Source organism: Hypomesus transpacificus, chromosome 18, assembly GCF_021917145.1.
Source record: "Hypomesus transpacificus isolate Combined female chromosome 18, fHypTra1, whole genome shotgun sequence".
NCBI classification, from domain to species: Eukaryota; Metazoa; Chordata; class Actinopteri; order Osmeriformes; family Osmeridae; genus Hypomesus; species Hypomesus transpacificus.
Window position 1 is genome coordinate 4,942,794 of NC_061077.1, and position 25,217 is coordinate 4,968,010.

The following is a 25,217-nucleotide window of genomic DNA, read 5'->3' on the forward strand; positions in this document are numbered from 1 at the left end:
AGGGACCCGCCTGGCCTTTGGTGGACCCCGAAGCCTGCAGCTCAAGGCCCACCCCAAGTCCTGGTTCCAGCCCCAGCCGGAACCCCGACTCCAGCCTCGGTCCTGCCCTGGGCCCCTGACTCGATCCTGCCCTGTGCCCCTGCCTCATCCTGAGGTTGTGCCGCCCTGCGCCCGGACGAGGAAGGTTGCGCCGCCCAGCACCAAGACCACCAAGGCTGTTCCTGCCAGGGAGTCGGCCGCCTGCCGCCAGAACCCAGCCCCGTTCCGGCCCTGTGCCCCAGCCTCGTTCCTTCCCTGTGCCTCAGCCTCGTTCCTTCCCTGTGCCCCAGCCTTGTTCCTGCCCTGTGCCCCAGCCTCGTTCCTGCCCTGTGCCCCAGCCTCGTTCCTGCCCTGTGCCCCAGCCTCGTTCCTGCCCTGTAGCCCAGCCTCGTTCCTGTCCTGTAGCCCAGCCTCGTTCCGGCCCAGTACCCCAGCCTCGTTCCTGCCCAGTACCCCAGCCTCGTTCCTGCCCAGGCGCCCCCTCGTCCGCGCTCCCAGGCGCCCCCTCGTCCACGCTCCCAGGTGCCCCCGTGCCCGTGCTCCGGCGTCCGGGACCTGCCTCTACCCTCTGCCCTGCCTCCGGGTCGCCCCCCGGACCGCCCTGCCTCCGGGCCGCCCCCGGACCTGCCCCGACCCTCTGCCCTGCCTCCAGGTCGTCCCTCGGACCTGCCCTGACCCCCTGCCCTGCCTTGTGGGTCGTCGGGTGACGTCCCTTGAGAGGGGGGTACTGTCACGGCCACAGCCGTGCCCCCCTATTGTTTTTGGTTTTGCCCTAGTGTTTCCCTGTCATTGTCGTCACCTGTCTCGTTCAGTTGTCGTTAGTTTCATTGTGTTCACCTGTGTCTTGTTTGTTTCTGTGTATTTAGGTTCCTGCTTTGTGTCCAGTCTTTGTCTTAGCATTACCCTTTGTCCCTGCGTGTACCCTGTCTGTTTCCCGTTTTGAGAATTAAACCTGTGTTCCACGCTATGCCTCGGTACTCCCCTGCATTTGGGTCCAACCCCACCTCACGTTGTGACACTGCTAGCTACAGCCAGAGTAGCTGTAGGAGCCAGCACTAAGATCCCCAGACACAAACACACAGACCTCAACAGGAGGGGCTGGAATTGGGATTACTGGTATTTAGCAAGACCTCTCAGCTTGGCTCAGATGAACACAGTGTCTGTCTGAATCTGAACACTTCAACAAGGTCTGCTACAAATACAAGAATTATGGGCTTTGCTTACACTATCAGGATATGGCAGCTAGCAAGCAGGAGGTGCCTTGTAAATCCCTTTAGCAAACCCACAAACACAGCTGATGAGCTTGTAACAACACAAATCCTTTCAGATGATTTAGAGTGAATTCAATAAAATACAATTACAACAGGTCTCTATACTGACGGTCGTGTTGGTAAGCTGTCATAGACAGTGATAAATAGACTGAATAGTATAAACATTTACTGTTATGAACTCAAGTACTATTTGATTATGTTAGCATTCGGGTTATTCAGAATCTATTCTGAGCATCCAAGGGATTATTGATAGGCATATCAAATTTTTGGCAATATCCTTTCAGAGGAATTATCTCATAATGGTTGTGTCATTCAGTGAGTGAGTAGGCTGGTTGAGGAGTGTGCGTGCGTGAGCGTGTGTGTTTGCGTGGGCAGATGCGTGTGTTAAAGCAGGCATATGTTCTCTGCCTCTGAAAAGGTTAGATTCACTTCACCAGAAGTTATATATGTGACCATGAGGAACTTCACAAGGTTCTCAGCTTTCATCCCAAACCAGCGGAGCCTCTTTACACACACAATACACAGGAATTAAATATTCATCTGAATCAGCTTTGATCAGCAAGCGTACACAAACCCACAGTGCATGCTGTCAAAGCATGTTCACCCTCAGAAGACAGAGAAACAGAATCTCAAAGACCTCCACGATCTCTGACCTATATACTGTAATCACCAGCTCCAGCAGTCATTCTGACACAGCTGCATGTGAACAGCCATGTTCTATGTTCCCTGTGTGTGGCTCACGAATCAACATGTCCTCCTCTTACTCCAAAGTCTTTCATCTGATACAGGGAGATGTAGATCCTTACACTGGCTCTAACACACGTACACAAAAAGCGAATAGGCAACAAATGACCAAACACTAGTTACCTGACACCCAAGATGAAACCAGGCAAGTGTTTATGCAAATGCTCATCTCTACTTTCCTCACATGTGAACGGGCGGCTAGACCACCTCTCCTTCTCTGCCTGGTGAGCTGGTCAGAACCTGATCATAGGTTTGTCATCACAGCTAATCTCCTCTGAGCCCCCTGGCGCTGCAGGCGAGCCCCAGCCCCCGCCAACCCCTAACTGCTCACACTTAGACCTAGATCACAACCCAGATTGGATCTGAAACTCTTAACGGTCTGACCTTAGATTTCTCCAGAACCTCAAAACATTTAACTCATTAAATGCATACTTTTATCCCTCCCTTTGTAGTGAATGCAAAAGCATGACATGTTAGCTATGTTATCTATAGCAAAGCTCTTATATATTCTCTCTCAGTGAGAACTCAGGGCTTCAAGAGCAGGGCCACAGATGGAGTTAAATGCATAAGGGGTCCCCTCCCTACCCTCCCCCCCACAGCCCAATCCATCATGTGCTAAACAGACACTGGTGTCTACACAAGGTCCTCAAGCTCATTAGAGAAATGAGAGTCTTAATTGGAAATCATGTAACTGTTCCATGATGTGTGATCCAACCCCCTGCTGTGCATCCCCTGGCATGTGAGCAGAACAAACCAGGCAGGTCTGGGGGGCTCCACCAGGATGGCTACTGTCTGTATGTCCATCCATCTCCCTCTGCATTCTATGTCTACTATATGGAGATACTATCCTTTCAGCCCCACACTATCCTTTCAGCCCCACATCAATAACATTACCCGGTCTGCCTACTTTCATCTGCAAAATATCAACCGTCTCCGCCCCTCCCTCACCCCCCACACTGCCCCTCCCTCACCCCCCACACTGCCCCTCCCTCACCCCCCACACTGCCCCTCCCTCACCCCCCACACTGCCCCTCACCCCCCACACTGCACCTCCCTCACCCCCCACACTGCCCCTCCTTCACCCCCCACACTGCCCCTCACCCCCCACACTGCACCTCCTTCACCCCCCACACTGCCCCTCACCCCCCACACTGCACCTCCCTCACCCCCCACACTGCCCCTCCCTCACCCCCCACACTGCCCCTCCCTCACCCCCCACACTGCCCCTCACCCCCCACACTGCCCCTCCTTCACCCCCCACACTGCACCTCCCTCACCCCCCACACTGCCCCTCCCTCACCCCCCACACTGCACCTCCCTCACCCCCTACACTGCCCCTCCCTCACCCCCCACACTGCACCTCCCTCACCCCCCACACTGCACCTCCCTCACTCCCCACACTGCCCCTCCCTCACCCCCCACACTGCCCCTCCCTCACCCCCCACACTGCCCCTCACCCCCCCCCCCCCCACACTGCCGCCATTCTTGTACACAGTCTCATCACCTCCCATTTAGATTATTGCAACTCCCTCCTTTTTGGTCTCCCTCACAAATCCCTCCATGAACTTCAGCTGGTCCAGAATTCAGCTGCCCACATTATAACTCGCACCCCCTCTATCCACCACATCACTCCTGTCCTTCAACATCTCCACTGGCTCCCGGTCCAGTTTTACATACAATACAAGATTCTCCTGTTTACATTCAAGGCCATCCACAACCTCCCCCCCATATTTGTCTGATCTCCTCCAGGGTCCCACGACCTCCCGCTCCCTCAGATCCTCTTCCTCCATACACCTGTCTATCCCCTCTGCCCGTCTCACCACCGTGGGGAGTAGAGCATTCAGCCGCTCTTCTCCCCGTCTCTGGAACTCAACACCACCCCAACTCAGAAATATAGATTTATTCCCCCATTTCAAATCACAACTCAAAACACATGTCTTTACTACTGCCTATTCCACGTAATGTCATTTGCACTGCCTCCTTCTGTTGTTTTTAATGTTGTTGTATTTCAAATTTTTCTGCAGCTTTGAATTTTTTTATATACCTCTGTACGGTGTCCTTGAGTGCCGAGAAAGGCACATTGGAATATACATTTATTATTATACTCTCAAAGTACACAAGATGGCCAAATGTCTGTGCTTTGTTTCTTGTGAACCTAGAGTTGTTAAAAGCTATCTGCATTGAATGGATACAATGTAATCCTCTGCTTCACTTCCAGGTGACCTACACACACCAACCACCAACCTGGTTGGTGTGTGACCAAACACACACCAACCAGCTTCAAAAACTCACCAAGTAATTGTCTCATTCCCAATGCATGATAAGACCCAGATTTGCTCAGAACTGTAGGATTTTGCAGAACTTGGGGTATGAGTGGTTCTAGGGTCCTTAACACACAAAGATGCAGAATTAGCAAAAAGATCAAACAAACAAGCCCCAAAAGAGCATCCACCAGTAGGAGACAAACACACCTGGACGTCATCAGGCTTTTATCCAATTAGTCTTATTGAAGTTTATAATTAACATTCCGTCCACAACATCGACTGTGCATGACCTGGGCCCTGATTATGTAAAAATAACTAGAGAAAGTCAGAATCATGGAAGGAGGGAACGATTTAAACATCCATGCTAATGCTAGCACACTGGAGCCACCAGTACGGTTGTGGTTCACTATCTTACTTATGTGAGCCAAAAAAGCCTAAATCTGTGCATCTGCTTAGCATGTGAATAATGTGGTATAATGAAAAACAGATTACAGAGGGATGGTGAATTGTGTTGCTTTGATGCTGTCTCTGAATGAGAGCGTGCAGATGAGAGCGTGGGAGGACAGCACAGTGTGTGTGTGTGTGCTTGCATGTGATGGGATGACATTTGGGTTCACAGCAAGGGGTCCAACCACTCCAGCATCTGGAGCACCTCTCTCTCGCTCTCTCTCTCTCTCTCTCTCTTCCCAAACCCCAACCACAGAACGAAGAGAAGCAAGCTCCAGTTAAAATCCCACCATTACCCTGGGCTCCAGAACAACAGAACACATAGTTGTTACTGTAGGGTGCCTATATACACAAAAAAAACCTTTGCTAATGGCTGTAACTTTGTATTTTTGCTCAGTTTGTGTGTCTGTCTTGCAGACTTGACAGTGCCTTGTGCATGTATGGGTGCATGCCAGGGTCTGACTGAGGACATTGTTATACACACTCCTTGGGGTTTCAATCAGCCCACAGTACAGGGCCCCATCACCTTGGTAACCAATCAATTCAAATACAATGAAGTACGACCAAGGTGACTGCTAGGCCCACTTCACAAATCAACATTGTAGAAAGGACCAAGATGAAGGTAGTAATCAGTAGATCACCTACATGTATAGTGGACTCTACAGCGGATTAGGTCTTTTTAAGCGCTTGAAATCTATTCAGATTTACAGTTTTACAGTAAAGAGAAGAAATAGAAAAACTGACAAACTAATGTGAGAGAAAAAATGAAAGATGGCACTGAGAGTAAAAAGGTGTCAGGAAATAGTCAAATGAGAAATCCCACAGGAGATCAGAGACTGTGAATGATGTCCCCTGCTCCTGCCTGCTGGGGGGTCAGCCTCCCATCTAGGCGGTGATTTCCTGTGTGCTCGTTTCCAGCCTGTGATTGGGTGCGAAGCCTCCTCGGGCCAGGGAGAGCTACAGCAGCGCCACTCTGGCTCCAACAGAGCACTTATAAATGCAAATGAATAAACATTTGAAAAGACACACAAGCACACACCCCTACACAGTACAGTAGACACTGTTGCACACACACACACACAAACACACACACCAAGCACAAACAGATAAACAAAAAACACACAAGGAACAAATACCCACTAAACCCATCCATAGACCAATGAGAACACCTTTTCTGTTTCATCTGAATGAGTCATATCCTGGAAGCCAATCTGACAAGAACACCAACACACCATCTCCTACTGAATTGTGTTTGTGAGAAAAAAGGGAGGGCAGGAGAAGATAAAGGGAGGAAAGAAGCCAAAGACAGCAGAGGAGAGCAGAACAGGAGAGGAGAAGAGAGGAGAAGAGAGAAGAGAGGAGAAGAGAGAAGAGGAGAAGAGAGGAGAGGAGAGAAGAGAGGAGAAGAGATGAGAGGAGCGGTCCTGTATAGAGTCTGATGATGTGACTCACTCTAAGACTTGAGCTAATGAAACCATAACAACATGTCTGACCTCCTTTAGCTCCACACCTGGAGGTGACTGAGTGGTTCTGATTATGGCTGCAGACACACACGCCCCTCTGGAGGACAACACACAAGGGGGGCAGAAGAAGATTAGGATATTACACCTCAAATGCAACACCTCTCTGCTCTATTTTTCATATATTTTTGTTTGAATATTACTAAGAAGAAGATGGCATATCATTTCTTTCTTAATCAAAATATTTAATGTTTAGTGATTCTAATGGAAGCCATTCTTCCCAAATTAATCACGCCTCAATTGATAAGGCTGAAATAAACAATCCTAATTGACCGAAGATTTAAAGGTAATTTAAATCTTCAGCCAACTATGAACCCTACAGTATTTTTGTCTGTGTGTTTTATTTATGTGCCTGTTTGTGTAAGTGAATGTTTACTGTATGTGGCAGTTATATGGAGTTTAACCAGCTCTCACAACACAAACAAATAGTACCATCTGCTGGAGGAGATGATACATCAACATGGATTCATACCTCGAGATGGACACAGTACATATTCACCAGGGGCTTCATTTATAAAGTGTTCGCATGCGTATGCAAACTTGTATACACAAGTAGGCATTTATGAGACTATGCACAAATCCAGCTCCAGACTAGGCGTATGCATATCTTAAAGAGAAAAAATGCTGGTGAAATGGTGACACAATATGTCCGGAAGAGAAAACACAATCATATTTGTTCAAAGTACCTTTGAACAAGTACAAGTACCATCTTGTGTCAATGCATAACATATTACGCACACTATCATATAATAGCAATATCAAAATCAGGTTTTTAAGGACCCTAGGACACCAGATTCAAGCCTCAAAGTCACACTTTCAAGCAATCGTAGTTGATTGACATAGGCCTACAACACAGTCCATTATTGAGGGCCAAATGTTATCAACAACAAACCAACTGACATTCATGAGAGACGAAGTGTGGAATGTGCAATGTTCCAAGTCCGTGTCATGGTGTTCCTTCCTGGTTACTGGCCACTCAGCGAGAGAGTTCTCGTGGGCTGGGTGAGAGAGCGCCGCACTCTGCCCACTGATTTGTCCTCTGGCAAATATGATATGCAAATGAGGTGAACAGTTGTGTATGTCAGGCCTGGACTTCACAAGGTAGAGGAAAATAAGAAGAGACGGACAGAACAAATATTCAATAGACAATAATCTGTATAATGGCCTGTATATTCTTGCCATGAACAACATAGCACTTGCTCCAGGGGGGTATTCCAGAAAACAGGTTATGCAACATAACCAGGTAAATTAACCCACCAGCTGATTCACAATGTTGCAGCAACCTACTGGCAATGTTGCTACAACGCTGGGTGTCATATGAGGAGTTAACTTACCCGGGTATGTCGCATGACCTGCTTTCTGGAATACCCCCCTGGACATACCGGGTTATGGGTCTCCAAAATAAAATATGATGTATGGGTCCTTCCAAAACATGTGGAGCTGTAATATCACTAGAGACTTATAGACAACATACTATTTAGCTGTGTTTTATGTTTTCATAAACACAAATGTGAAGAAAACTAAAAAACAACACATAAAATATACAAGTAAAATATACTGCAATATCATCCCAAAAGGACAGGTCACTCCTTTGGCTCCACTTCTGACTCACAGTAATAAGGTCAGTTGAAGATGGTCAGACTACCAGGAGTCTGGACACCATGGTTAAATTCAGTCCTATTCTGTGTCTTCTTGTCCCTTTAGTAGAATCATCATTCTTTCCATCCATACTTCACCTCTTGTCTCCTCACCATGACTGCTCTACTAAGACCTCAGATCCCCCATGGCACTCTTCACCCCACCTCCCTCCTTCCACACACTCCTTCAGGTCTCTCTTCCTTTCCTTCTGGAGAGACCAAAACACCCATCTTGTTCCCCAATCATCATCACCAACAGCCTGGGCACCGGTCTCTATTCACTGCACTGTGACACACACAGACGCCACGCACCGCTAGCGTCTGAGTCAGGACAGTCCATTCAGAGAGCAGACACTGTGGCTCTTATGCTCTGGATGTTCCCTAGGGAGCACAGACATGGTCCTGCCTTTACTCTAAAGCCTGTTCAGAGTAGCATTCAAGGAGCCTCTCAAAAGGGACGTCTCTGGTGTCAGAGCATGTGACGAGGAATCCAGAGAAGAATTGAAGAGGTAGTCAGTCCAACTGAAACAGGTGGGTGCCCAAAAAATGATGTGACAATAGACATCAATATGAAGAACAAGTCGATTGAACTCCTCAAAACATTTTCAGTTTTCTTATCACAAAAACTGACTTATAGGGATTGTGTTGTTTTAAGTTTTTTTCCTGTGAAAAGTATAGGTTTGCCAAGCAAAGCAGGCATCTGCATCTCTAGGGAGTAAAGGCAGTTCACAACAATGAACTGTAGAAGACAAACACAGCTTACTCATACTGCTAGTCTTTCTGTGGGCTCTCATGTATGTCGAAGCTGCTTAACAAAACAAATGGCTGTGCTGTGTGAACATAAATAACTCATAAAACACCTGTACAGTCCAAGTCTTATCTGATCAGACTAGCCTTAGGAGCCTTTATGTATCCTGAATATTTTATTCATGTTAATTCAACACCAGGCCTGTAGTAGGCTACAGAGTCAGAGGCCCACATAAGCAGTCAATATTCTGCACGACTTGACATTAAGTTAACCTGATTTGCAAATGGGCTGTCTTTGCCCTTGAGGGTTCATACTGACCCCCATCAAGTCCTTTCTGAAAGCGAGTGCAGCAGAGTCAACAGTGTTCAGTCAAGTTTTCCTAGGTGAACTAACAGCACTGATGAAGAGGCTCCAAGAGAAGCACTGTAGAGTTTCTGAGAATTACTTGAGTGATCAGTGATTCTTGTAATACCGATACTTGTGATACTGTACCAATTGCACAGACACTGCGTAACCATCTCAGCTAAGCTGTGTGCGCAATCGCCCACAAACAGTTTTAGCAGATGATTCACATCATAGAAACAAGTAAACACTTCTGTCATAGTACTTCTGAAACCTCTCAGAGTATCCCATCTGTTAGGAGGATGGAGAGTTGCTTTTTGTGGGTTGCTTGACCTGAACATTAAAATTGGAAATGTCCCGTATAGCCATACCTCCATCTGTGCAGAGCGAATCCTGGACACTGGTCCCCACACACACTACAAGGCTGGCCCCTGTGTTCTGCATCCAGGAGCTGCAGACAGAAGGGGAGGACAAAGAGGTGAAGAAGGAAGATCTCTGAGATATCAACAGATGTCAAACAGATAAATAAGTTTACCAATCATTTAAAAAATGTATATTCTAACGAATCATGGGGTAGTAGGGATAAGGGTAACATGGGGGGTTAAGTGGATAATAATGGAAAGATAAAGGGTTTTAAAAATATTATTTTTACTGCTTCTTTTTGTCCAGATGTAAAAAAAAAATGAATACATTATTTCATTAATAACTCATTTTCATAAAGACATACTGCATGTGAAACAATGTTGTACAACATTTTTTAATTTTAAAATGTTCTTGATTGACTTACCGTACCTACAGGTTAATGAACATAATGAAACTACTGAATTCAACTGGAAGGTGTAGCAAAAGGACTGCGTGACAGAACTATAACTTTGTAAGAGACGCAGTCTTGAATCCGAAATCGTTTTGGAATCATTTAAACAGAATAGATAAATAATGGTTAATGGAATTTAATAAAATTAATAAAATATTTGTTTCCCAATCAGGGTAGGTTAAGAGAAGTCAATTATTAGTTTATCCCCGGTTTTTCATAGTATCTACGCATTGTAGCTTCGTAAAGTCCCTGGTGCGCACGATGATATTATGAAAATATGATCATAATTCTAATTATAATATTATCTTGCGGAGTCCATCTGAAGTAGGAATGTAGGCTGTTAAACTTACCAATACGCTTGACTGTCTTTTTCTTGACCACATCACGGACGTGCTCTCGCTCCCAAAGTATTGTGGTGATCTAACTGGACGTGTTTGAAAATGCTGTCACTTTGGGTAGAACTGCAGTTCTACGCACATCCAAGGAACTGATTTCAGAAGTCTGGAAAAGGGCTAAATCCTCACCTCTGTTGAATCATGACAAGCTGTAACTGTGATATTTTAGAATCAGGAAATCATTCACACACCGTACAAACGAATCAATCTTCATCACTCCATATAGCTACCGCCTGCGTCCTCTGTTGTCACCCTCCCTCTCCGCCCCAGGCAAGTTCTGTCAGATATCTGTAAGACATATTTTCTGGTTGGGGTATCTTGGATATTTGGTATTGGTTATGGTATTTGGAAAGTGGAAATATTATTTATATCGCTGTTGACGTAGGCTACTACTAATTGAATCGTTGCTTTCACCAAATTCAGTGTGCGTTGGATATTATCTTCACTGCCCCTAAATGTAGGCTACACATCTCAGCTACCTAACAATGTCTCACGAGTCACCCTATTGCACCCCATTGCTCAGTTTGCAATAGAGTTGTCCAAAGTGGAACATAATGTCGAACTCTCATAAAACAAGAGGGCCAGCCTAATTGCGCGATGAATTGACGCGTTTTTGCTCGTGTAATGCTCTGTAGGCATAGGCCTTGATCTTGACAACACAAACATCTGCCAAGATAAGATAACTAGATTTTTTTGAATGAAAATAAAACATTAACCAATGTGGAGATGGTCATATAAGTTCCTGCCCACCAGAGGGCAGGGTTTACATCCAAATAATTTGTGTACCAAATGACTGTGGAATTGTAGTTTAGCCTAGCAGTGGCTAACAACGAAGTCTAAAGTGAGGAGAAAAGTAATGTAGATTGGCTCAGTAAGCCTGCTACGTGGCCTTTGCGCTGGACACAAGCACTTCTTGGTCCCTGTTTTACTTGACCATTCTGTGCATTTCAGAGCATTAGCCTTACATGTTTTCATAGATTGCAGAAAGGATGTTGTATTGTAACCTAAGGATACTGTCTAAGTAAAAAATGTCAGCACAATGACATTGAAAAAAGTTTTTAAGTATAAAAAAGAGACTTAAATATTAACATTGTTCACAGTTCTGATTGTGAGGGTGACCACCAGTTAAGACCTCTATAACTCTAAACCCATTACAGACCTGTGAGAGTAACACATCCTTAAGCTCCAAATCCCTTTAATACAGCACCCATTAGGAAAGTGCTGAGCTGTCTGCTCATTGCACCACAAGTGTACAAACCGTCTACTCCCCTGCTCTCATTCACTGCCATTCATGTTCAAATACAATCAAATATTTTTCACACAGCAAGGGATTACACATTTTGACATTGAGCGTTGCAAGGTTAGGAATGTGCCTACGTCAACGCTGTGTTCCCCCTGTATTTTTGTCGTAAATCATAAGGTTTCTCAAATTGCGGTCACTCAAAATTATAGATTTAGTAGACACTGGAGTTCTGACTCACTTGGTGACAGTAGTTTTAATTTATAAGACAGCTCTTAAATCATGTATCAGAAAAACAAAACCTCTTCGGAATGTCATACATAAACAAACCTTTCAATGTATGTTTTCTAAATTCATATCCATGTTAAAAATATTTATAGGTATTACATCACAGATGACTGCTATCACATCCTCCAGAACTTGCTCTTTCCTTTTCTCCACAACTTATATTGCACAGGTCATCCATGCAATTCTAGGTTAATTATTATGTACAAAAGCTATATAGTTATAGCTACAGTTTTTGTTTTTATATATAGTTTTTTTTTCAATGGTAATAACATTAGGAAATAGAAAACAGTAGGTGAATAATATCAGCTCTCTCCCAACACTTGTCAGATAATCACAAATGTTTAAGATTATGCCGGGCCATTTTAATAGTAGAGTTTTCCCCAAATCTTCAGTTCAGACACTTAGACTAGCGTCACTTAGTTCTAATCACACTCTAGACTAAGCAGTCATCATGTAGGCCTCTCATAGGTATGATCAGGTGTAACCTTAATATCTTGATGAGTGGCCAGTTATGATTGCAGTTGTTGGCTGGATTACATATTAACGATGGCCTAAATCTCTTTATGCTGACGGATTTGGAAAGTATTAATCCTAGGTATGCCTTTAAAAGCCAGAGCCTGGCCACCTGAGTTCATTTGTAGCAAGGTGCCTCTCCATCTCTCTCCTGTCCAGCCAGACAAAACAACACCACCGAAGGGCTGAACGCAACAGCAAGACCGCAACCATGAACGGCACGGAGGGACCCTTTTTCTATGTCCCTATGTCAAATGCCTCCGGCATTGTCAGGAATCCTTATGAATACCCTCAGTACTACCTTGTCAGCCCGGCAGCTTACTTTATGCTGGCCTGCTACATGTTCTTTCTCATCCTTACCGGCTTCCCCATCAACTTCCTGACACTGTACGTCACCATCGAGCACAAGAAGCTGAGGACCTCCCTAAACTACATCCTGCTGAACCTGGCAGTGGCCGATCTCTTCATGGTGATTGGTGGCTTCACCACCACATTGTACACATCCTTGAATGGCTACTTCGTCTTCGGTAGGACTGGCTGCAACATCGAAGGATTTTGTGCCACCCTTGGTGGTGAGATTGCTCTGTGGTCCCTGGTTGTCCTGGCTGTTGAGAGGTGGGTGGTTGTCTGCAAGCCTATGAGCAACTTCCGCTTTGGTGAGAACCACGCCATCATGGGTGTTGCATTCAGCTGGGTGATGGCCGCTGCCTGTGCTGTGCCCCCACTCTTTGGCTGGTCCCGTTACATCCCAGAGGGCATGCAGTGCTCATGCGGAATCGACTACTACACCCGTGCCCCCGGCTTTAACAACGAGTCCTTTGTGATCTACATGTTCGTTGTCCACTTCATGATTCCAATAATTATCATCTCCTTCTGCTATGGCCGTCTGCTGTGCACCGTCAAAGAGGCAGCTGCTGCCCAGCAGGAGTCTGAGACCACCCAGAGGGCTGAGAGGGAAGTTACCCGCATGGTCATCCTGATGGTGATCTCCTTCCTTGTGTGCTGGGTGCCCTATGCCAGCGTGGCCTGGTACATCTTCTGCAATCAGGGAACAGAGTTTGGCCCTGTCTTCATGACAGCCCCGGCCTTCTTTGCCAAGAGCTCCGCTCTCTACAACCCCCTCATCTACGTGTGCATGAACAAGCAGTTCCGCCACTGCATGATCACCACGCTGTGCTGCGGAAAGAACCCCTTCGAAGAAGAGGAGGGAGCGTCCACGACAGCCTCCAAGACCGAGGCCTCCTCCGTGTCCTCCAGCTCCGTGGCCCCCGCATAAATGGGCTCTCATGGACCCCGCGATCCAGCGTGCACAAAGAAGACTTCTGCTCCCCCGGGAAACGACTGAAGGCTATCGTCTACAGAAATAACTTCCTTTTTGTATTTTTACAAACCAGTTGGTTCAACCTAATGACAGTTGCAGAAGAGGGCAGGCCAAGAAAAAGTTGTTTCTGTATGTACAGAGAGTCCAATGTAACGATGTGTAAGATGTTTTTTTTTCCTGAAACGAAAGCAAAATATCTTTGATCTTTTACAGTTGGAGTCTATATGTTACTGGCTTATTTGTGAATGTAGAGGCATGTAATCAAGGCAACGTAAAATAAAACGCACTTTGCAAATTAATCTTCCTGTTCATGTTTTACTTTCTAAATGGGTGAAAAAGTGAATGTAGTATGTTTAATCAAATTAAGATGTGAATGTGAATGATCTAATGAGTGTGCATTCATGACTATAGCTAAATTGATGTGATATCCAATCAAACCATACTTTGTGCATCTGCTTCACCACACACAGAGATGGCACGCTTAGTGTGAAATCATTTTCTTGTAAAAAAATTTGAATTATCCTGCATTAGAATAAATGACTATCATATAGTGCTATGCAGTCAATAATACAGTGTTGATTTAACTTTAAAATCTTATCGTGATTATGACTTTCATAAAGACATTGTGAAGGTCCATCTATAATCTTAGGTTGATCACAGGTCACCTTGCATTAAGGATATGGATACACTGAAGGATTATGACATGGATAATCCTAGCTGTGACTCAGAGGGATACACACACATGAAAACAGTAAGAGGACTGGCTTCTGTACCCAGTTACCTGCTGCTGTACATGACATCTACTCAGATGTTGATATGATCTCAACTTGATTGGATGTGTTGATGTAATAGACTCTCTCGGAACTAAGATCTGGTTGCATGCAAACTATATCAAACAAAATACAATGACGAGACTGCTACATGTACTACAGTAAACATACTGTTGACATTCCGAAGGTTACGTATATATTTATTGTGTTGCTTCCCCCAAAACTGTCGAAGTCCATTGAGAAAACAATCAGTATTAGCCACTGTTCCAACATGTAAATTCTCCTACAGGGTGAAGGCAATATTGTATATGTACAGGATTGTGATTTCATCACAATGCTAAGATATTCATGTTTTTCACCCTGTAAAAGGGCTTTTCTGTGGGCTTAGCCCATGTGATAAATGATAGGAACTCAAGGGATGACATGCGATTCTTCCTCCTCAGTGCTCGGCTGTGCAGAAATATCTGCCAAGCTGGAGCAAAACAAACACCTCAAGAATTCTACCATAATGACCTTCGAGCGTAGCTATAGCAACCCTTGTACCATTGGATCTCTGGCGGAATACAGATACGCTCACCAAGCGATCTACTCCAATCCTGCACCAGGCCAGAGGATGAGGAAAACAAGCCCAGATCAATCACTGGCCTAAAACCAGATAGGAGCCTAGTATATTAGGACAACACCATCACCGGCAGATTCGTAGTTTCAATTGAGCTCTTGTGAATGGCATTTATTTTTTGTACATCTCTCTCCTCTCTTATACACACAATGATTAGTATAAATATCACCTCCACAGATCTCCAAGGAAGCTTGTTGCCTCCAACATCTTATAAAAAAAGCCCTGCCTCATGCACGCCTTCTTGTGGAATCTGAGTCTACATCTGACTTCATCTGACTCTATGGCTCAGAAACTGTGTGTTTCCATGACAACTGCCCATCACGGTTGGCGCCCTCCTCCCTTCCCCCCAACACACACAACATTGTCTGTTCATGGACATTAGCGATGTCATCTTCTCTCAAGGGCACCACCTGTTCCCCCTCCAGAGGCTGTGGACAGTCATTGTATGCACATATAAGTATTTAAGTCTGAAGTCTTTAATGTATATCCATCATGTCTTTCTTTCATCCAGAAAAGAAGAACCACATCCATTATTCAGTTGTGAGCCTGGGGTGAGCTAGAGGAGAGTGGAGCTCTGGAGCTGGGCATTCACACCACAGAGTGAAACACCTGCAACTTCAAGGATATTGTTGCATTGTAACTGTATAAATGCACATATAAACAGTCTCTAATTGGTATAATTCTCTACTTACTGTATATTTCTATTCACCTATATTAGGTAAGATAATGTAAATCACTTCAATAAAAATCTCCTGACAATTTGGTTACAGAAAGCTGTGCAGAAATATGTAAAATTCTTATGAATTTGTATGGAAAACTTTATTTGATAATAAAAATAGCATTCACAGACTTCTTTTGATAGCTACATATACATTGTGATCCATTTCAAGGAAAGAAGCTTTACTGGATAAGTCCACATCTACTTGTACTTAGACTAATGTTATGTATAGCTTCATGGGTCAAATAAAGCTATGAACAATGTAGTATTTATATATGCATAGTTTTATAAAAAGATTGGCCCATATACATGTACTGCTTTTATCAACACAGAGACAGCATTATGTCTGGAGCACATTGCAAGAAATAATGCTTAAAGAACACAGACTGCATACAAGTGCTTTATAATACAAAGGCAGGCTAACCATCAAGAGAGATATTCAAACCAACAAACAGCTTCTGATTGACCAAATACAGTCCTTCATTTTGGAACCTCTTTACATACCTGATTCAGAGTACATTAACAGATTTCCCATGAATCATCAGGTCCATTTCAGAAATATAAACACAATATCACATTCCTCACTGCTGAGGTTTCTCATAAATTTCTCTTTTGTACAAGAAAAAGGCAACATTTTATTCCTTGACAGGTTCCTATTAGTTACATTGTAAAATTCTGTACAAGTGATGGCCGGCAGGTTAACTTCATATTTTTTCACTTTTTTTAAATTCTCAGTTTTTTCTTTACAGTACCATGGTGACAACAGTGATGAAACAATGCATTTGTTGTGGATCATCCAATATCTTTTTAGTTTAGTGAAACATAAAACAGATACACACAAAAACACATTGTGAAGCAGCAGTCAGATTCCAGTCAGTCAGACTCCAGTCAGTCAGACTCCAGTCAGTCAGACTCCAGTGGCATGACAGCATGGCTCAGGATGGCAGATCGGTTGACCTCTGTACCAGAACATTCCATCTGTTACCAACACCAAGACTCCTCCTTACACAATCACATCACCTCAATTTTTGGGACCCAGGAAGTGCCGCCCAAATTTGGACAAAGAGAGATAACAGTTTATGAGAGCATGTTGCTATAATTAGGTGTTCTGTTGGAACATCACAGTCTCTAGACAGGTGTTTGACCTTCTTTAGCACTGAAACATGTTCCAGGTATTCTCCTCTGTGAGGCCCATACAGGTGCTTCAATCTGGCATTGGAACACATGGCTCAGGTGAAGGGCATCCATCCCTTTCCTGCAACTCCAAACTAATGTTCTCATTCCTCCCGCATGCTGAGAGACCAGGTTACCAGTCTCAGGGCCTCATTGCTAGACGTGCAGAGGAACAGAAAGCTGAAACATTGTGGGCATGTTTGTTTTCATGATCCTTTACTCTGTGAGAGAAATACCCCCAATAATGTTTGTCCCATTAAGGATTTTTCTGTCATTTATCTTCTCCTCTCCATTTTGTTGCTAGACATTGAGTAGCTTTTAACTTAGGCCAGAGGGGGAGGTAAAACTACAGTTTTCTGAAACAGCAGTTGAGGAAATACATTTGAGGATGTGGTGGAATTTGTTGGCCTTCCAAGCTTGCAAAGAGCTTGCTTATGGTATGTGCCAATTATAAAATAAATAAAGAGCACATGCAAAAGAAAATGAAGTCATATATTATAATTCTTTACTTTAAAATGTTTGGTTTGCCTTCGTCCAGGACAATATTCACCTAGGTACAGTATGTAAACACTGCAGCCATTCTTAAGCTTTCTGCTACCTGTATCTTGTGCTATACGTCTGCCTTAGAGGGCAAGTCAAGGGTGGAAAACAACATCTAAAACAAGTTTAAAACAAGCCTAAAAAGAAGTACCAGTGACCACAGTTGGAAGCATTTCTCAAACCTCTGAGGGAACAAATATGTGGAGTCAGAGTTGCCTACAGAAAAAGCAAAAAATTCAGTTGTGATATGATATAGGCACGTACACATACTTTACAGTATACTTTACAGAGTACGACAACCTCTGTCATGCTCAAATTAACTATAGAACACAAACAAAAATACAAACAGTATGAACTGAAACAAAGATTGTACTGCTGCTGTTGTATGAATCTCTGGCTGGGATCACAAGAAGTCAAATCATCAATCAATCAACCAATCGATCAAATAAATCACATGAGTTCGGTAGCTCCTCAGAGGTCCAAGTCCAGTGTATGGTACATAATAGTCTCCAGAGATGGAGGAGTGAGTGGGGAGGGGGGCTCAGCACAGTTCAGCCTCTGCTCTGTTTCAGATGCTGAGGTCCTTGGGGCTCTCTTTGTACAGCCTTCTCTTGGGCTCCGGCAGTTGGTTTGGGCCTACTGCATTGTTGTGTGCTGCGTTGTTGTACGCTGCATTGTTGTGGCCTGCGTTGTTCTGGCCTGCGTTGTTGTAGGCTGCGTTGTTCTTCATCATGCTGTAGTAGTCCTTAAGTCTGGGCGCTGCTGCGTAGTTCACATCCTCCCTGCTGTAGCTGCTGTCAGGGGATGAGTCCCTCTCCATCCTGTATTGTCTCTCTGGCGTCCCATTCACCCCATACCTCCCGTCCCTGCTCTCCCTCTCCGAAGACGAGTCTCTCAGGAGGTTGCCGTTCTTCAGGCTTCTTTCGGGCGTGCGACCCCTGGAGTGGGACAGGGCGTCACCGTTGTTGGGGCGCTCTGGTGTGGCGGCCTCCCTGAAGACTCGGCCCGGCGTTGGAGGCTCTCTGAGGAGCCTGCGCTCATGGTATGGTCGCTCTGGCGTGGCGGCGTGACTGAGGAAACCCCCATCGTCGCAATCCCTCTCGGGCGTGCGGTCACGCTGCGCTCGTTCTGCCCTGCGGTCCATGGACTTGGCACGGCGGCGGTCTGGGGAGGAGTTGCGCTTGCGGGTGGGGGAGCGGTCGAGAGAACCGCGACGTGGTCGCCCAAACCTGTGGTCCAGGGTAGAGCTGGCGGAGAGCTCTCGGCCCCTCTCCCTCTCCTTCTCTGCTGCGGCTGCAGCCTTCTTCCCAGAGCTGTCCTTCCTCAAAGTCTTGAGGAGCTTGGAGATGCCGCTCTCAGACTCAGACTTCTTGACTTTACGTCCACGGGTCTTCTTGCTCCCACCGCTGTTGCTGGGGCTGTTGTCTGGGGAGTGCTGCCTGGGGGTGGTGTGGCTGTGGCTGTGGTTGTTGTTCCAGGTGTGATGGTGGTGGGGGGTAAAGTGCCGGCTCTGCTGGTCCATCCTGGCTGTCCCAGCCCCATCCCTGTCTCTGCCCCGCGCAGATTCCTCCTGGCGTGATGGTTTGTGAAGGTCTGGTGGATAACTGAACTCCGATGAGGTGTGATATCGGCTGTTTGGTGGCAGAGTTCTCACTTCCGCAGTGTTTTGTGCCCCGGGTGTGGGAGAGTGCCCGTCATTGCTGCCGTCTAAAGGAGAGCAAAGTGGAAGACAGTCAATATGGGTTTAATGAGGAATGACAAACAGTACCACTGTATACAGACTATCCTATTGAAATTAAATTGCAAAACATGATGTTTCCATGTTCACTTCTATGTGGGTGCTGGTATCTGTATTGGTCAGACGCCAATGCAGAGATTTTTGATGGACACCATGCATTACCATGCACATAAGCATGAATGTATCCAAATGGAAAGCACTTGACATAAATGAAGAGTGTTCTGCTACACAGTATCAACAGTTCTACTTTTAACATAAAACTATGTCTAATATTGAGGTAAAAAATGTTAATCATTCGATGGGAGCAATGGGTTGAAATAGTACAGTAGCCGCAAATAACAGGTACATAATATAGGCAAGTTGAGGGTCAGGGTTATTAATGACACAGCAAGAACCTAAGAAATCATTAAAGGCTGGAAGGGTAAACAACTCATTGTCCTTTGTCTTTGTCAACAAAGAAAAGAGAACAACACATAGCCTGACAAAGCAACAACAACACCTTTGCTCATTCAGAAACATACAGCTGTCACTACAAGAGCATGTGATGAGCAGTGACATGAATCAGCTTCTGGTGTGTGGTGGACAGAGAAGAAGCCGTGCACTTTGGGTAGATGGATTCATGTGTCATATGGGAGCACAGAGGTGGGGTGAGTGAGACAGGCTACAGCACACACAGACAGGACAGAGGGTTGCCGAAGGGAAGACAGGTAGAGTTTGGAGGGTGTTAGGTAAAGGGTAAGAAGGAGGCCAAGTTGGGTTGGGGACAGACTTTAGGCTACAAACCGTGGTCTGGTTTTGGCCCATTAGGTAGAAACAGGGCTCTCCCATCTTGTCATTTCTCATAGTACCCACAGCGAGATGAGGAGCCATCATCGCTGGAGAGGAGGAAGAGCCCAGAAATCAGAGAGAGAGTGAAAGAGGCAGAGAAAAGGGGAAGAAATAGAGAAAAACAAACAAAATAGAGAAAAATACAATTTAAAGATGTGAGGAGACAAGAGAAAGAGATGTTTTTTTAGAGTATGAAATTTGCAGATCTTATCTCATAGACCTTTCTCAGAAAAATGAAAGAGAAAAGCATAGTTCAGTAATAACAGCAAATGTAACTTAGTTACAGTAAACACGACTGGGGAGACAAATATCAATTAAAGTACTTTGTAGATCAAATACGTCTATAAATACATGGCAACAAATAATGATTATCTATTCTACAGTATTGGCTTAGGCCTTCCATGGTCGTTTTCAAGATGAACCAGTGTCTCGGGCTGGAATGAAGGACCATCACAGAGTTAAGAGTCAGAGGTGTTAGAGATAGCAGTACAGCATGTGACATTTTCACCATCTAGCCCCACTCCAGTCGCCCCCTTCTCTACCTACCATATTCAGGTACAGATCCATCACCCCTCTTCAGGACCAGGCGTGCCCGTCTGCCCCCTTTCTTGATGAGCTCAATGGCACGTGCGTGCTTCATATTCTTTGTGCTCTCTCCGTTGATCTCCAGAATCTCGTCTCCGACCTGAAAACGTTGCAACAGAATACCTGCGTTACCATGAGAACCACACAGGGAGGAAATGTGTTGATTCACTGAGATATTCGATGAGGATATTGAGACCAAAACACAATATAGGTCCCGCTGTTACTATGTATCATTCATTTGGAGTGCATACCCTCATCTTGCCGTTCCTGACAGCTGCCCCGTCCTCAGCCAGCCTCAACACGTACAGGTCCATGTTGTACTCCCGGCCACCTCTCAGACTGAAGCCAAAACCTTTACTGTCCCGCTCCAGATCCACAGAGTAGAATGCATCCTAAGACATGAAGAGAGGACAGAGAGAAAGAGCAAGAGAGCGAGAGTGAGAGAGAGAGAGAGAGAGTGAGAGAGAGAGAGAGAGAGAGAGAGAGTGAGAGAGAGAGAGAGAGAGAGAGAGAGAGAGAGAGAGAGAGAGAGAGAGAGAGGAGTTATAAGAAAAGGGTTATAAGAATATGAAGTGATAGAGGTAAGGAACAGCAAATACCCACAATTAATTTAGCATGAGTCAGGTCACAAGAACTTCTTCAGGAGTAAAGCCATGTCCAACAAAAATCACACAGAATCAATGGGGGTCCCACACCCTGGAACTCATGAATAATTCATGCAGCTTCAATCCTTGAGCAGAGACCAGAACACCCAGCAAGGGCAGCACAAGGGCTGCACACACAACAGGCTGTACCCAGCTGATGTGATCCCCATGCAGTCTCCTTGATCTGCTCCCAGAACAGCTGACTGATGCATGTCCTTTTTGTGGAATGCTCATCTCAGGTCACATGAACATATGAACCAGAAAGTGGACAGTATTTACCTGTGAGGGCTGAGCTTGTGTGGGTGGAGGTGGAGGAGCCTGTTTCGACTTGGAGTTGTTCCTGTAAAAGAGGAAAGAGTTTCAAACACAGATATGCATGTGGCTATACATTATTATGGATAGGTTCAGGCAAAAGTAGTATTAACATCAAGAAACTCCACCCACCGAGATTCAGTGGCAGTTTGTGGAGTGTGCGTTGTAGTAATGGTGGCAATCTTCTCAGCATTGGTCAGCAGAGAGGCATTGGAAGACTCTGTAGAGAGAAATACAGAGAATTATGGGTATGGGTCATGACCTCCCTGGGCTGTATGTAGCTCAGATAAAATAACTGCTGTCTTTGAGAATAAGAAATGAGTTTGTTTCACAGGCTGCTGTCTTGGAGAAAAAAGTTAGCTCTCCAGAAAAGCCTGTACTGCCCTGAAGCCTGCTCTGTTCAACCTGATGCTAACTGCCTGGGATGTTGTCATCCACCATTTGCTCAGGGGCAACGCCAGCTCCAAAGCACACAAGAAAACAAACAACAAAGACACACCAGCCTCTTGACTTGCGTCATTCTGTTTCCCCAATTCAGGGGGGAATGGAGATTAAAGAGAAAAGTAAAGACAGCAAATTACCCTTTCTTGTCTTGCAAATGCAACTGTGTTGTGCCAAAGTATAGCAACACTCATTAGTCAACATATACACTGGATACTCATAGGATAAGCCTGACTCTTTACAACATTTTTCTCTGAAGGCTAACAGACCTGCGTTCCCCATGGCCACCAATCTCTCTGGAGAAAACCACAGCAATTAGAACAACAACTGCCTCAACGTAAGATGATGTCTTGCTAAAGAGCATCTCGCTGTAGAGTGGTTGTGCATATCTTCCCTGCCTCTCTCACTGTTTCTGACTCCATTAAATGCAGTGATATAAATAGAGGCCATTACAGTCATCTTTAAACTAACAGCCTCTCTTTGATTAACAAGCAGGCAAGCATGGCATAATGCACAACATGCTCCCTGTTTCTCTTCTCCTTGGATGAGTGAGTGTGTGTGTGTGTTTATTCTCCTCCTCTAGCTTAATTAAGATACATTTGCTGGTCTCTCCAGAGGGTCCTTTTAGAGCAGCACATCTAATTTGCAGGCATCTCATTGGTCCAGAGATGACTCAGCCCAGTCAACAACAGGCTGTTCTGTGGAACGTGACACAACACATCTATATGTCTAAGTAGTTTCTTGTAACAAATAGTTTCTGCCATGATATTATACACATCCTGCCACCTTTACCAAACCAGGCCAAGGATTAACACTGACAGGAAGTGGTGATTACATCTAAAGCACATTGCATAATCCCTTCAAACTGGCAACTATGTCTACACTGGAAGCGTATAGTGCATCAACATGACATTATCAGTCTGCCAGCAAAGATAATACACACATCTTGTTATCCTACAAGACATCATGACAATTACAAGACACACATGCACCAATACTCCAGCAAGCAGTCACACACCAACATGCTTAAACACAAATACAAACACACACACACTGAGACACACACACACACACACACACAACCATGCCTTCCTTAAGGTCAAGGCCTAGACAGCTACATGGCTGTCCTATTCTTCCTGCCACCTGCTCCCAGTCTGACACTGGGGTGCACTAGACAGGTGAATGCTAAGTGTTTGCTCCAGTGCAAAGCAGCGATGCCCAGTGTCTCCCAGCAGCACCATGAACCCTCTGATACCCTACAGAACACTCTAGAGTCTTACCGTCTCCAGGGATGATCCTCAGAGAGACGGTGTTCCCGGCCTCCTTGATCAGGTTGACGATGTCTGAGTGGGACTTGTTGGTGATGGAGCAGCTGTTGACAGCCAGGATGCGGTCTCCCACCTTCAGCTTCCCACAGCGGTCCGCCGGGCTCCCCTCGATGATGCGGCCTATTTTGTGGGGCATGGCCACACATGCATTTCCAGCTTTGGTGTTATTGTGCATGTTTGTATGTGTTTTGTGTATGTGTGACAAAAAAATAAATATATATATATATATAATATATATATAATTGTTGTGTAGTCAATGATTCAGTTATTGGTTGTTTTATAACATAGATTCGTAATTTTACAAGGATGGAAGTTGTTGGATACAAAGAGAAAGAGAGGGAGAAGGAAGGAAGGGGAGAAGAAAAGAAGACACAGAGTTAACCATCCAATCAACATACAGTAAGCCTGTCACCCCAGAGAGGACACCAGAACCACCCAATCAGCAGGCACGCAGGCGGAACACACATTACATCCCCATTGGTGGAGGGGAGGACATTAGGAAATTCATGGACTGGAAAAAGAGAGGTGCAGTCTTTGTCTGTGTCTCTGTCTCCTGTTGGCTGTCCTGCCCTGCACCCCTGACATCTTAATCAATGGGCTGTGAATCACATGGCAGCAGTCAGGGCCCTTGGTGGCTAACTCATGGCAGGCCATCAATAGGCTTGACACAGCCTTACCACTGCCCTCTTCACCCCTTTCCCCTATCCCCCCTTCCCTACTCCCAGCAGCCATGAATCGATGAGGACACAGCTCATGCAACAGCAGCACAGAGCTTAGATGTTCTGGTAATTGAGTTTCTGGTCCTCGAAAGGCAAAGGGAATGAGATGGATTCCTTGAGAGTGACACTCAGGAATCTGGGGGTTCTCAGTGACGTACAGCGAGCGAGAGAGAGAGAGAGAGAGAGAGAGAGAGAGAGAGAGAGAGAGAGAGAGAGAGAGAGAGCGAGAGAGCGAGAGAGAGAGAGAGAGAGAGAGAGAGAGAGAGAGAGAGAGAGAGAGAGAGAGAGAGAACTTAGAGGTTTACTAGAGGTTACGGACAGTTAATGCTAGCGTTGTGTTGGCTGTTTGGCAAACGTACACAAGCAATGAAAACTGAACCTTAGTGACAGTATTCAATACAGCACTTCTTGTTTACAAAGCACACTGTTAACTGAACACACCCCAGGGATCACTCTCCCACTCTCTCTCTCGCCCTTCATCCCTCCCTTATTTCTCTCCCCACCCATCTTCTTTTTCTCCTCATCCCTTCCCCCACACTCTTCTCTGCTGCATCCATATTTATCACATCACCTACACTCCCAGTTCCCCTCCCTCCGTCTTGATTAAAAACTGCACTTGTCTCCTGCCACTCTATCCAAATAATGAGATATGGGACATTACTGGGTGTGACAAATACCCAAGATTTAATACCCAATCTGCTGAGCACAGTATCAGCACAGGCTTGGAGGGCAGGAGGGGGCTGAATAAAGAGGTTTGCATAGTGTGATAGATGAGTGATGGGTGATACAGCAGAACACTCTTTGTTTGTCCCTCCTCTAACATCTGTCCTCCTCAGAATACAGTACTCTATACAGTACTCTAAGAGGGCTCGAAGAAAGCCTGTACTTCCTTTCAGAAAAAATGTCCTTCCTGCTGACTTCTCTTCCTGTGGGGGCCGTGGTTGAGGGGGATACTAGAGACAGATACATCATTGACGAGCATACGCCCACATGCACGTACGAGCGCGCATACACACACACACACCCACACACACACACACACACACACACACACACATACATACATACTCTATTCCCACCAAATGATCAGGGACAGAGCAAAGAACACAGAGTGAGGAATCTGAAGAGGAAACAAAAATCTGGAGATCCACTCAGTCAGAAGGAGCAGGCGGTTCCATCCTGTGGTGTTCTATGCGTCATATAAATCAGTGTCATCATT

General features: G+C 45.4%; 3 protein-coding genes across 5 annotated transcripts in view; 1 reads left to right on the forward strand and 2 right to left on the reverse strand.

Annotated features, from left to right (window-relative positions):
• Positions 1 to 10,340, reverse strand: part of LOC124481167 (prickle-like protein 2) — a 47,290-nt gene extending 36,950 nt beyond the window's left edge. Inside the window, exons 1-2 of the mRNA XM_047040997.1 lie at positions 10,177 to 10,340; positions 9,384 to 9,463 (exon numbers count right to left, since the gene is read on the reverse strand). Of these exons, the coding sequence (XP_046896953.1) occupies positions 9,384 to 9,463; positions 10,177 to 10,209 (113 nt within the window). The 5' untranslated portion in view covers positions 10,210 to 10,340. The remainder of the gene's footprint in view (positions 1 to 9,383; positions 9,464 to 10,176) is intronic.
• A 2,048-nt stretch (positions 10,341 to 12,388) lies between these two features.
• Positions 12,389 to 13,882, forward strand: LOC124480529 (rhodopsin). 2 transcript variants are annotated; one of them, XM_047039940.1, is made up of 3 exons: positions 12,389 to 13,479; positions 13,552 to 13,622; positions 13,714 to 13,882. In XM_047039940.1, the coding sequence occupies exons 1-2, from the start codon at positions 12,474 to 12,476 to the stop codon at positions 13,605 to 13,607; spliced, it is 1,062 nt and encodes a 353-aa protein (XP_046895896.1). In that variant the 5' UTR covers positions 12,389 to 12,473; the 3' UTR covers positions 13,608 to 13,622; positions 13,714 to 13,882. The 2 variants fall into 2 exon arrangements, with proteins under 2 accessions (XP_046895896.1, XP_046895895.1); XM_047039939.1 differs by lacking the exon at positions 13,714 to 13,882 and having other exon boundaries at positions 12,389 to 13,687.
• Positions 13,883 to 15,775: 1,893 nt separating this feature from the next.
• Positions 15,776 to 25,217, reverse strand: part of LOC124480836 (membrane-associated guanylate kinase, WW and PDZ domain-containing protein 1-like) — a 73,387-nt gene continuing 63,945 nt past the window's right edge. The window contains exons 18-23 of one of the 2 annotated variants that reach the window (XM_047040477.1): positions 23,232 to 23,399; positions 21,643 to 21,730; positions 21,478 to 21,538; positions 20,806 to 20,946; positions 20,516 to 20,654; positions 15,776 to 19,110 (exon numbers count right to left, since the gene is read on the reverse strand). In XM_047040477.1, coding sequence (XP_046896433.1) covers positions 17,972 to 19,110; positions 20,516 to 20,654; positions 20,806 to 20,946; positions 21,478 to 21,538; positions 21,643 to 21,730; positions 23,232 to 23,399 — 1,736 coding nt within the window. In that variant the 3' untranslated portion in view covers positions 15,776 to 17,971. Of the gene's footprint in view, positions 19,111 to 20,515; positions 20,655 to 20,805; positions 20,947 to 21,477; positions 21,539 to 21,642; positions 21,731 to 23,231; positions 23,436 to 25,217 lie in introns of both variants that reach the window. The other variant, XM_047040476.1, reaches the window with a different exon arrangement.

Coding starts and splice junctions, on each gene's coding strand:
- LOC124480529 (XM_047039939.1), top strand. CDS start 12,474: ATGAACGGCACGGAGGGACCCTTTTTCTATGTCCCTATGTCAAATGCC.